This window comes from Ammospiza nelsoni, chromosome 23, assembly GCF_027579445.1.
Source record: "Ammospiza nelsoni isolate bAmmNel1 chromosome 23, bAmmNel1.pri, whole genome shotgun sequence".
NCBI lineage: Eukaryota > Metazoa > Chordata > Aves > Passeriformes > Passerellidae > Ammospiza > Ammospiza nelsoni.
Genome location: NC_080655.1, coordinates 3,320,445 through 3,332,701, shown reverse-complemented (window position 1 = coordinate 3,332,701; position 12,257 = coordinate 3,320,445). Strand labels below are relative to the sequence as shown.

The 12,257-nt window shown below is 49.0% G+C and overlaps 1 protein-coding gene across 1 annotated transcript in view; it reads right to left on the bottom strand.

Moving 5' to 3' along the window:
• The window catches only part of TMCC2 (transmembrane and coiled-coil domain family 2), a 34,510-nt gene that overhangs the window by 16,802 nt on the left and 5,451 nt on the right, over positions 1 to 12,257 (bottom strand). Inside the window, exon 2 of the mRNA XM_059488047.1 lies at positions 2,500 to 3,039. Within this exon, the coding sequence (XP_059344030.1) occupies positions 2,500 to 3,039 (540 nt within the window). The remainder of the gene's footprint in view (positions 1 to 2,499; positions 3,040 to 12,257) is intronic.

The window sequence follows — 12,257 nt, the reverse complement described above, 5'->3', positions numbered from 1 at the left end:
AATTTGTGTGTGGGGAGGTGGGAATGGCTCTTTCCCAGGATCCCCGAGCATCCCATGGGGCTCCCAAAGGGATGGGGAACAGGGAGGAGGTGCCACATCCTTGGGGACAAGGCAGGGATGGTGCCAACCCCCCTCTGGAGCCCATCCCTGAGGAAAAGGAGCTGCTTTGCTGCAGGCAGGAGGCTCCTGAGGGCTCCTGGAAAACCAATCCGGCTCGGGAATATCACAGGGCTCGTGTTTCTCTAAATAAGTTATTTTTCCACTGCCTCACAAAGGTGTTGTCTCTCTCCTTATTACTCTTTGTGTCATATGCAGTTAATTATTCATCCCCTTTCTGGGCTGCTCTGGGAGGGGACAGGGATCTGCTCTGGATGCTTCTGTCCCAGTGGGATTGAGGTTTTGGCCATAATTCCAGTGGGATTGGGGTCCTGGCAAGGCAGGGACACGGGCCATGCCCCAGAGGAGGCCAAGAGGAAGAAAATTTGGCTGCAGATGCTCAAATGAACAACCTGATGCTCCTCATCACTTGGGACATTCCAGAAGGGAGGAGCAGGGAAGGATTGGGGTGTCCTGATTTGGGGAGAGGAGATTTTTGGAAAGCTGATGACACAGTGACAATTTTATCCTTGGGACCACATTCCCGTGTCCCTGTCAGAGCCTGCCTGGCCACCTCACTGTGCTGAGCTTTCCCAGCTCACTGCTGGTGCTCTCAGGTGAATTAATTAAAAATAAAAAAGGAAGGATTGAATTAAAAGCACAAAAGGAAGGATTGAGTTAAAAGCACAAAAGGAAGGATTGAGTTAAAAGCACAAAAGGAAGGATTAAGTTAAAAACACAAAAAGAAGGATTGAGTTAAAAACACAAAAAGAAGGATTGAATTAAAAGCACAAAAAGAAGGATCTTCATTTCCCTGAGAGCCATTTCAGGGTGTGGAACCCCCCAAGCTCCCAAGGTCAAGGGGAGAAGCCAAGAGGGAAAATCCCCCCCAGCTCCCAGAGCACCTCTCAGCGCCTGTCCCTTGAACTCAGCAGGTGCTAATTGGGCTGCTGCATAATTAATGGCACTAAACACTAGATGGAAACCCCATCCTGCCCATCAGCCTGGCACAGACTGGTTTCAAAATCACTTGGGATCTTGGGATGGGACCAAATCGCAGCTGCCAGCTGAGCCTGGAGGTGCCTTTGGATCCTCCCATCCCACGGGAACGGGGTCGTGCCAGGGCCTTTTTAACCCCTCAAATCCCACCCTGGGAATTGTGTCCCTGCCTTCAGCTCCCCATGAAAAGCCTCAATATTCCAGCAGCTCCAGGCTCCACAAGGGCTGCCACCACTGTCTGGTGCCACCAGCACTGCCCTGAGGGACAGCCTCATGCCAAGGGAATTTTGGGGTGCCCCACTCTGTTCTCATGCTCCATAATCCAGGTGCAGGCACAGAATCCCAGAATCACTGAGGCTGGAAAATCCCTGTGGCATCACTGAGTCCAGGCTGTGCCCAATACCCACCCTGAGCACTCAGCGCCACCTCCAGGTGACACCTCCAGGGATGGGCGCTCCAAACCCCCCTGGGCAGCCCCTTCCAGCCCTTTCCATGAGGAAATTCCTGCTCATGTCCAACCTGAGCCTCCTGAGGTACAGACCAAGGTGATGTCCCCTTACGCTGTCACTGGGAGCAAAGCCTGGCACCACTACCTGCTCCACACCAGGGATTTGATCAGAGCCCCAAAACCCCTCCAGACCCCCAAAACCCCTCCAGACCCTCCTCTCCTCTGAGACAGCCCCCTCCAGACTCCCCTTTCCTCCAGCACAACCCCTCCAAGACGCCCCATCCCTACCTTATCTGCCAGCCCTCCGCCAAAGGAGCAAAGCCGGACCCCACTACGTGCACCTCATCAGGGATTTGATCAGAGCCCCAAAACTGCTCCAGACCCCCAAACCCCCTCCAAACCCTCCTTTCCTCCAGCACAACCCCTCCAAGATGCCCCATCCCTACCTTATCTGCCAGCCCCTCGCTGTGGGAGCAAAGCCCAACCCCATTGTGTGCACCCCACCACAGACTTGTACAGACCCCCAAAATGCCTCCAGACCCCCAAACCCCCTCCAAACCCTCCTTTCCTCCAACACAACCCCTCCAAGACGCCCCATCCCTACCTTATCCGCCAGCCCCTCACCATCCTCAGCCAGCAGGTAGACAGCCCCTCCCTCAGCCAGCAGGATGGCCGTGTCCGTGGTGGACAAGGACCTGGGAGCAAAGCCTGACCCTGCTATCTCTGCACCCCACCAGGGACTTGTACAGACCCCCAAAACCCCTCCAGACACCCCTTTCCTCCAGCACAACCCCTCCAAAGCGCTCCATCCCTACCTTATCTGCCAGCCCCTCGCTGCAGCAGCAAAGCCTGACCCCACTGCCTGCACCCCACCAGGGATCTGTGCAGAGCCCCAAAACCTCTCCAGACCCCCCCCTTTCCTCCAACACAACCCCTCCAAGACGCCCCATCCCTACCTTATCCGCCAGCCCCTCACCATCCTCAGCCAGCAGGTAGACAGCCCCTCCCTCAGCCAGCAGGATGGCCGTGTCCGTGGTGGAGGACGACCTGGGCCTGCCCTGGTGCTGGTGCAGGATGGCCGTGAGGCCGCTGTCCTGGGGGGCCTTGCGGCCCAGGTGGGGGCTGCCCTTCTGGGGCTCCAGCGAGCCGCTCTTGGCGCGGCGGCCGGCGCCGTGCAGGCTGGTGCCGCGCTTGATGGAGGGCCGCGAGCGGATCTGCTGCAGCACGCGGTTGAAGGCCGTGGGCCGGGCGGGCAGGTCGTGCAGGGACACGGCGTAGGACACGCGGTGCATCTCCGGGGAGCGCTCCTTCTCGTCCGGGGACTCGTGGTCCGAGGCCACGCCGTGGGGTGTGCACGAGGTGGTGGCTGTCGGTGGGCCCGGGGTGGCCGGCTCCTGCGAGCCCTGCTGGTCGCGCTCCCGCGAGCGCCGCCGGCTGTGGAACAGGTGCTTGAGGCCGTGGCTGAACATGGAGCCCTCGGAGAGCTGCTGGATTTTCTGTGGGGGAAAGAGGGGGAATTGAGGGGGTTAATTGAGGGGGTTAATTGAGGGAATGGGGGTTGTTCATTGAGGGTGTTAATTGAGGGAATGGGGGCTGTTCAGTGAAGGAATGGGTGCTGTTAACTGAAGGAATGGACGCTGTTTGTTAATTTAGAGAACGGGTGCTGTTAATTGAGGGTGTTAATCGAGGGAATGGGCGCTGTTCATTGAAGGAATGGGTGCTGTTAATTGAAGGAATGGACGCTGTTAATTGAGGGTGTTCATTGAAGGAATGGGTGCTATTAATTAATCAAGGGAATGGGCGCTGTTGTTAATTGAGGGAATGGGTGCTGTTAATCAAGGGAGTGGGGGCTGTTAATTAATTGAGGGAACGGGTGCTGTTAATTGAGGGTGTTAATCGAGGGAATGGGTGCTGTCAATTGAGGGTGTTAATCAAGGGAATGGGTGCTGTCAATTCAGGGAATGGGCGCTGTTAATTGAGGGTGTTCATTGAGGGAATGGGTGCTATTAATTAATCAAGGGAATGGGCGCTGTTTGTTAATTGAGGGAATGGGTGCTGTTAATCAAGGGAGTGGGGGCTGTTAATTGAGGGAATGGGTGCTGTTAATTGAGGGTGTTAATCGAGGGAATGGGCGCTGTTCATTGAAGGAATGGGTGCTGTTAACTGAAGGAATGGACGCTGTTTGTTAATTTAGAGAATGGGTGCTGTTAATTGAGGGTGTTAATCGAGGGAATGGGTGCTGTCAATTGAGGGTGTTCATTGAGGGAATGGGTGCTATTAATTAATCAAGGGAATGGGCGCTGTTTGTTAATTGAGGGAATGGGTGCTGTTAATCAAGGGAGTGGGGGCTGTTAATTGAGGGAATGGGTGCTGTTAATTGAGGGTGTTAATCGAGGGAATGGGTGCTGTTAATTGAGGGTGTTCATTGAGGGAATGGGTGCTATTAATTAATCAAGGGAATGGGCGCTGTTTGTTAATTGAGGGAATGGGTGCTGTTAATCAAGGGAGTGGGGGCTGTTAATTAATTGAGGGAATGGGTGCTGTTAATTGAGGGAATGTGTGCTCTTTGTTAATTGAGGGAATGGGTGTTCATTGAGGGTATTAATTGAGGGAAGGGGCACTGTTAATTTAGGGAATGGGTGCTGTTCATTGAGGGTGTTAATAGAGGAAATGGGTGCTGTTCATTGAAGGAATGATCGCTGCTAATCAAGAGAATAGGCGCTGTTAATCAAGGAAATGGGTGCTGTTAATTAATGGAGGGAATGGGTGCTGTTAATTGAGGGTGTTAATAGAGGGAATGGGTGCTGTTAATTGAGGGAATGGGCGCTGTTATTGAAGGTATTAATTGAGGGAATGGGCACTGTTAATCAAGGGAATCAGTGCTGTTAATTAATTTAGGGAATGGGCGCTGTTTGTTAGTTGAGGGAATGGGTGCTGTTAATCAAGGGAATTGGTGCTGTTAATTAATTGAAGGAATGGGTCCTGTTAATTGAGGGAATGGGTCCTGTTAATTAATTGAGGGAATGAGTACTGTTAATTGAGAGAATGGGTGCTGTTTGTAAATCAAGGGAATGGGTGCTGTTAATTGAGGGTGTTAATTGAGGGATTGGGTGCTCTTAATCAAGGGAATGGTTAATATTGGAAATACTAGGTATTAGTACTTGGAAATACTAAATATTAATGGAAGTATTGGTAATACTAAGAATTAGAATTATCAGAAATACTAAATATTAGCATTTGGAAAGATGAAGTTTTAGTGGAAATACTAAGTATTAGTGGAAATATTGGAAATACTAAATAATGGTACTTGGAATTACTAAATATTAATGGAAATATTGGAAATACTAAGTATTAGTGGCCTCAGCCATGTACTAAGAGCCCCCAAGCTCTAGCAAGGATCAGGGTTTTTTTCCTGTGACATTTTCCATGAACCAGCCCTGTGCCATTAAACCCAGTCCAAACTGGGTTTATAAATATAAAACTATTATAAAGTATATAATAATATACATAAATATTTAAAATACTTAAAATTTTATAATGTTTATTATATTAAAACAATATGTAATAATATAAAAATAAGATATTATATAAATGAGATATAATTATATATAAAATAATACATAATAACACATAAATACAAACTGGGCAGCCACTGGTTTCCAGCAGGGGATGGGGAATGCCCTGAGCATTCCCAGCTCTCCCTTTCCAGGGGCTGCATCCCACATTCCCAGCAAACAATCCCAGGGACTCAGGGCGGCAGCTGGCCACGGAATCATGAATATGGATGGTGGAACAGATCCTGCTCCTGATTACAGCCAGGGCAGCCTGGCCAGCGTCCTGGAAATCCAGGGTTCCACTGGAACCTGGCCAGGGATCTTCCCTGCAAGCACTGGAAATCTGGGGTGCTGCTGGAACACCCAGATTTGAGGCCAGGGTTCTTCCCTGCAGCCACTGGAAATCTGGGATTCCACTGGAATCTCACCAGGATTCCATTGGAACACCCGGATTTGAGTCCAGGCTTCCACTGGAAATTCGGGGTTCCATTGGAAATCCAGGGTTCCCTGCAGCCCCTGGAAATCCAGGATTCCATTGGAATGCCCAGATTTAAGGCCAGGGTTCCACTGGAAATTTGGGGTTCCCCTGGAAATCGGGGGTTCCCTGCAGCCCCTGGAAATCCAGGGTTCTAAAGGAACATTCAGATTTGAGGCCAGGGTTCCCTGCAGCCACTGGAAATCTGGGTTTCCACTGGAAATTCGGGGTTCCACTGGAAATCCAGGGTTCCCTACAGCCACTAGAAATTCAGTGTTCCACTGGAACACCCAGATTTGAGGCCAGGGTTCCTCTGGAAATTTGGGGTTCCCCTGGAAATCCAGGGTTTCCTACAGCCACTAGAAATTCAGTGTTCCACTGGAACACCCACATTTGAGGCCAGGGTTCCTCTGGAAATCTGGGGTTCCCCTGGAAATCCAGGGTTCCTTTCAGCCACTGGAAATCTGGGATTCCACTGGAATCTCACCAGGGTTCTGGAAATCTGGGATTCCACTGGAATCTCACCAGGATTCCATTGCAACACCCAGATTTAAGGCCAGGGTTCCCCTGGAAATCGGGGGTTCCCTGCAGCCCCTGGAAATTTGGGGTTCCCATGGAAATTTGGGGTTCCACTGGAAATTCGGGGTTCCCTGCAGCCACTGGAAATCCAGGGTTCTGAAACTGAAACACCCAGATTTAAGGCCAGGGTTCCAGTGGAAATTTGGGGTTCCACTGGAAACCCAAGGCTCCCTACAGCCACTGGAAATCCTGGGTTCCCTTGGAACACCCAGATTTGCATCCCAGGAGATTTTGGCCTGGAATACCCAGATTCGAGGCCAGGTTTCCCTGCAGCCACTAGAAATCCAGGATTCCATTGGAATACCTAGATTTGAGGCCAGGGTTCCACTGGAATCCCGAGGTTCAACTGGAAATCCTGGGTTCCCCTGGAACACCCAGATTGGCATCCCAGGAGATTTTGGCCTGGAATACCCAGATTCGAGGCCAGGTTTCCCTGCGGCCACTAGAAATCCAGGATTCCATTGGAATACCTAGATTTGAGGCCAGGGTTCCACTGGAAATCCAAGGTTCCCCTGGAACACCCAGATTTGCATCCCAGGAAATTTTGGCCCCGTGCCCTCCACATCCCCTGTGTGAGGAGAAGTGGGGAGCAGCAACTCCCAGCATTTCCAAATCCCAAACCCCAGCATTTCCAAGTCCCAAACCCCAGCATTTCCAAGTCCCAAACCCCAGCATTTCCAAATCCCAAACCCCAGCATTTCCAAGTCCCAAACCCCAGCATTTCCAAGTCCCAAACCCCAGCATTTCCAAGTCCCAAATCCCAGCATTTCCAAGTCCCAAACCCCAGCATTTCCAAGTCCCAAATCCCAGCATTTCCAAGTCCCAAATCCCAGCATTTCCAAATCCCAAACCCCAGCATTTCCCAAGGGCTCAGAGCATCCCCAGTGGCACAAAGTTGGGATTTTGGGACAGCTGAGATGTTCCAGGAGCTGCAGGCAGAGCTCAGGGCCAGGCAGATCGAGCTCCTTCCCCTAAAAATCCCAGACAAACCCAAACCCAGCACACCTGGAGGAACCAGCAAAGGGATCCTGTGCCCCCAAACTCTGCAGGAAAAGCTTTTCACCCTTCCCTGAGCCACTCGCAACGCAAATCTCCATCCTTTGAGGCTCTTCCTTGGAAATATATAATAAATCTCCCGTGCTGAATGGCTTCTTGGGGGAAATAACAATTTAAATTTTATTCTATTTATAGAGTCTCTATGGAAACAGAGGCAGCAATTTGAGAGGTAAGAGCTCCAAACCCCGAGATTCCTCCCATGGAGGGCACGGCCGGAGCTGCACAAAGTCCAGGGGAAAAGAAAACCCAAACTCTCCTAAAGCCTTCAGGTAAATTATTTGTGATACGGACTTCCAAATCTTGAATGGCCTTCTGCAGAAATAAACAATTTCAGTTCTCAATTCACTTTTTTTAAAAAAATAAGTTTAGTTCTGCTGGTGAATTTGCCTGAGCTGAACATCATTAATATTCCTTAATATAATTTCTGTGAAAGTTCTTACACAAAATATTAAGTTAAATGATTAGTTGTCTCAAATTGCTTAAATTTCTTTTTTTTCTTTAGAAAATTTATTAGAAATTGTTACAAAGTGGAACTTTGAATTTCTTTTCAGCCAGAGCTGCACAAAATCCAGGGGAAAAGAAAATCCCAACTCCCTTAAAGCCTTCAGGCAAATTATTTGTGACATGGGCTTCCCAATCTTGAATGATCTTCTGCAGAAATAAACAGAATTAAAAAATAAAATATTAAAAATAATTAATTAAAAATAAATAAATAGAATTAAAAATAAATAAATAGAGTTAAAAAACAAATAAATAGAATTAAAAAATAAATAAATAACTTTCAGTTCTCATTTCACTTTTCTTTTAATAAATTTTGTTCTGCTGGTGAATTTGCCTGAGCTGAACGTCTCTAATATTATTTCTGTGAAAGTTCGTACACAAAATACTGACTAAGTCAAATGATTAGTTGTCTCAAATTACTTAAATTGCTTTCTTTCTTTAGGAAAATTTATTAGAAATTGTTACAAAGTGGAACTTTGAATTTCTTTTCAGCCAGAGCTGCACAAAGTCCAGGTGAAAAGAAAATCCCAACTCCCTTAAAGCCTTCAGGCAAATTATTTGTGACATGGGCTTCCCAATCTTGAATGATCTTCTGCAGAAATAAACTGAATTAAAAAATAAAAGATTAAAAATAATTAAAAAGAAATAAATAGAATAAGAAATAAATAAATAGAATTTAAAAAGAAATAAATAGAATTAAAAAAGAAATAAATATCTTTCAGTTCTCATTTCACTTTTTTTAATAAATTTTGTTCTGCTGGTGAATTTGCCTGAGCTGAAGATCTTTAATATTATTTCTGTGAAAGTTCTTATATAAAATATTGCCTAAGTTGAATGATGAGCTGTCTCCAATTACTTAAATTGCTTTCTTTCTTTATAATTAATTATTTAAAATTAAAAGAAAATTTACTAGAAATTGTTACAAAGTGGAACTCTGAATCTCTTTTCAGCCAGAGCTGCACAAGGTCAAAGCTAAAAGAAACAACCAACTCCCTTCCCCAGGGAGATGAAAACAAACTAAAAGTGGAGCTGGAAAGATTTTGGGAGCCAAGATGCCCTCAGGGCTTCTGGATCCAACAGCTCCAACCCAGCAAAATTCACCTTTTCAGACAAATCCCCTCAGGCCCTTTCCGAGTTTTCCTGAAAGAGGCTTTCATGGGCTGGGCAGGCACGGGGTCTGCATGGAAAAAACCAAATTTGCATGGGAAAAAAAAAAATTTAAAAACTGAGGGAAGCAAGGAGGGATCCCAGGCTGGAACCCACTGAATTCCAGCTCTGGGATTTCTGATTTCAGGAGCTGTGAGGGGTGGCCACAAACCAATCCTGTGCTGCTGCACAAGCTCTGTTTTCTCGTGTTTTCCCAGGATATTCCTGCAATTCCAGAGCTGAGGCATTTTCCTGGCACAGAGCAGAGGCTATTTTGGAACAGCCACCGCTTACCAACCCCAGCAATGGACACAGATTCATTTCTCAGCGTGGACAGCTGTAAAACACAGGGCCGAATCCAAAAATATCTTTATTCCTTTGGGCTTTCACATCAGCACAGCCAGTCTCTGCTGCTTGGTGCTGGGACTTGGTTCTTATGGACTTCAAAGCCCCTGCTCCATGTCCCCACAGCTGGAAAAATCCCATTTTAGCCCAAATCAGGACATCTTGCAGGAAAACTGGGACTTGGAGGGCAGTTTTGGGCTTTTTGGCGATGCCCTTGCCATGCCAGGCTCTCCCAGGGGTGGTTTTGCTGCTGCTGCCACCCAGCCTGAACCGTTCCTGACACCCAAACCCCCTCCTCATATTGCAGACGGACACACAAGGAGAGGATCTGGTTGCCACGACCTCCCAGCACGGCCCCAGGCTGAGAAATCCTGCTCAGTTGTGAAGATTGTTAATTATTGATTCACCCCCAGCCCGCCCAGAGGCTCCAGACAAGGCTCTGCAGCTCTTTGGAATATTTGCACAAACGTGGGGAGAAGTCTCATCCATTCCCATCCCATCCCATCCCAGATTTTAGGCATAGGGGGAAGTTTCATCAATTCCCACCCCACCCCATTCCAGATTTTAAGTCTCATCCCTCCCACCCCATCTCATTCCATATTTTAGGGCACAGGGGGAAGTTTCATCCCTTTCCATCCCATCCCATTCCATATTTTAGGGCACCAGGGAAAAGTCTCATCCCTTCCCACCATATCCAATTCCAGATTTTAGGGCATGAGGGGAAGTCTCATCTCATCCCATCCCATCCCATCCCATCCCATCCCATCCCATCCCATCCCATCCCATCCCATCCCATCCCATCCCATTTTACATTTTAGGGCACAGAGCAAAGTCTTATCAATTCCCACCCAATCCCATTCCATATTTTAGGGCACAGGGGGAAGTTTAATCCATTCCCATCCCATCTCATTCTAGATTTTAAGTCTCATCCCTTCCCACCCCATCCTATTCCATGTTTTAAGGCACAGGGGAAAGTCCCATCCCATCCCATTTTACATTTTAGGGCACAGAGGGAAGTCTCATTCCTTCCCACCCCATCCAATTCCACATTTTAAGCCACGGGGAAGTTTCATCCCTTCCCAGCCCATCCCATTCCAGATTTTAGGGCACAAGGGGAAGTTTAATCCCTTCCCATCCCATTCCATATTTTAAATCTCAACCCATCCCTTCCCATTCCAGATTTTGGGCCGTGGGGAGGCCACAGCCCCCAAACAGCAGCAGGATCCCAGCAGATCCTGCTCATCCCCTTCTGGATTTTCCAGCCCCGCTGCTGCTTCTCCAGCTGATTTTCCTCAGGCAGGGCCAAGAGGCTCCTGCCACCACCCAGCCAGGCTGGGGACAGGCTCAGAGCTGTCCCCAAGGGTGACAACCAGCCCAGCCCAGCCCGGCCCCTTCTCCCCCAGCATCCCAAGCTGCCACAAGCACCAAGGAAAACGCCTGGATGTTCCCAAATGGCAAAGGCAGCACTCCCCCACAGCCTGCTGCTCCTCGGGGACAGCTGAGAGCAGCAGCAGCAGCAGCAGCAGCAGCATGTGACAAACGTGACTCATGCTGGGCAGGGCACCCGAGTGACAGCGACAGCCCAGAGCTGCCAGGAGTGACAGCACAGAGCTCCGGGAATAACGGGAATAACGGGAATAACGGGATGTGTGCCCAGGTGTGGCAATGGTCTGGGATAATGGGATGTGTGCCCAGGTGTGGGAATGCTTTGGGAATAACAGAATTCATTGCCCAGGTGTGGGAATGGTCTGGGAATAGCAGGGAATTAAATGATCAGGTGTGGGAACGCTCTGGGATAACAGAATTCAGTGAGGAATAGCAGGGAATTCACTGCCCACGTGTGGGAATGATCTGGGGATAGCAGGGAATTCAATGTTCAGGTGTGGGAACACTCTGGGAATAACAGAATTCATTGCCCAGGTGTGGGAATGCTCTGGGAATAACAGAATTCATTGCCCAGGTGTGGGAATGCTCTGGGAGAATGGGATGAACTGTGCAGGTGTGGGAATGCTCTGGGAATAACAGAATTCATTGCCCAGGTGTGGGAATGCTCTGGGATAACAGAATTCACTGCCCAGGTGTGAGGAATAGGAGGGAATTCACTGCCCAGGTGTGGGAACGCTCTGGGATAATGGGATGTGTGTCCAGGTGTGGGGATAGCAGGGAATTCACTGCCCAGGTGTGGGAATGGTCTGGGAATAGCAGGGAATTCAATGTTCAGGTGTGGGAATGCTCTGGGATAACAGAATTCACTGCCCAGGTGTGAGGAATAGCAGGGAATTCACTGTCCAGGTGTGGGAATGCTCTGGGATAATGGGATGTGTGTCCAGGTGTGGGGATAGCAAGGAATGCACTGGCCAGGTGTGGGAATGTTGGGGGTAATGGAATGTGCTGGCCAGGTATAGGAATGCTCTGGGATAATGGAATTTACTGCCCAGGTGTGGGAATGTTGTGAGGTAATGGAACGTGTGCCCAGGTGTGTGAATGGTCTGGCAATAGCAGAATTCACTGCCCAGGTGTGGGAATGGTCTGAGGAAAATGGAATTCACTGCCCAGGTGTGGGGATAACAGGGAATCCACTGCCCAGGTGTGGGAATGCTCTGGGGATAATGGGATGAACTGTCCAGGTGTGGAAATGGTCTTGGGATTCACTGCCCAGGTGTGAGGAATAGGAGGGAATTCACTGCCCAGGTGTGGGAATGATCGGGGGATAGCAGGGAATTCACTGTCCATGTGTGGGAACACTCTGGGAATAACAGGCAATGCACTGCCCAGGTGTGGGAATGCTCTGGGAATAACAGGCAATGCACTGCCCAGGTGTGGGAATGCTCTGGGATAATGGGATGAACTGTGCAGGTGTGGGAATGCTCTGGGAATAGCAGGAAATTCAATGTTCACATGTGGTGGAATGCTCTGGGAATAACAGAATTCATTGCCCAGGTGTGGGAATGGTCAGGGATAATGGAATTTACTGCCCAGGAGTGGGGATAGCAGGGAATTCACTGCCCAGGTGTGGGAATGGTCTGGAATAATGGAATTCACAGCCCAGGTGTGGGGA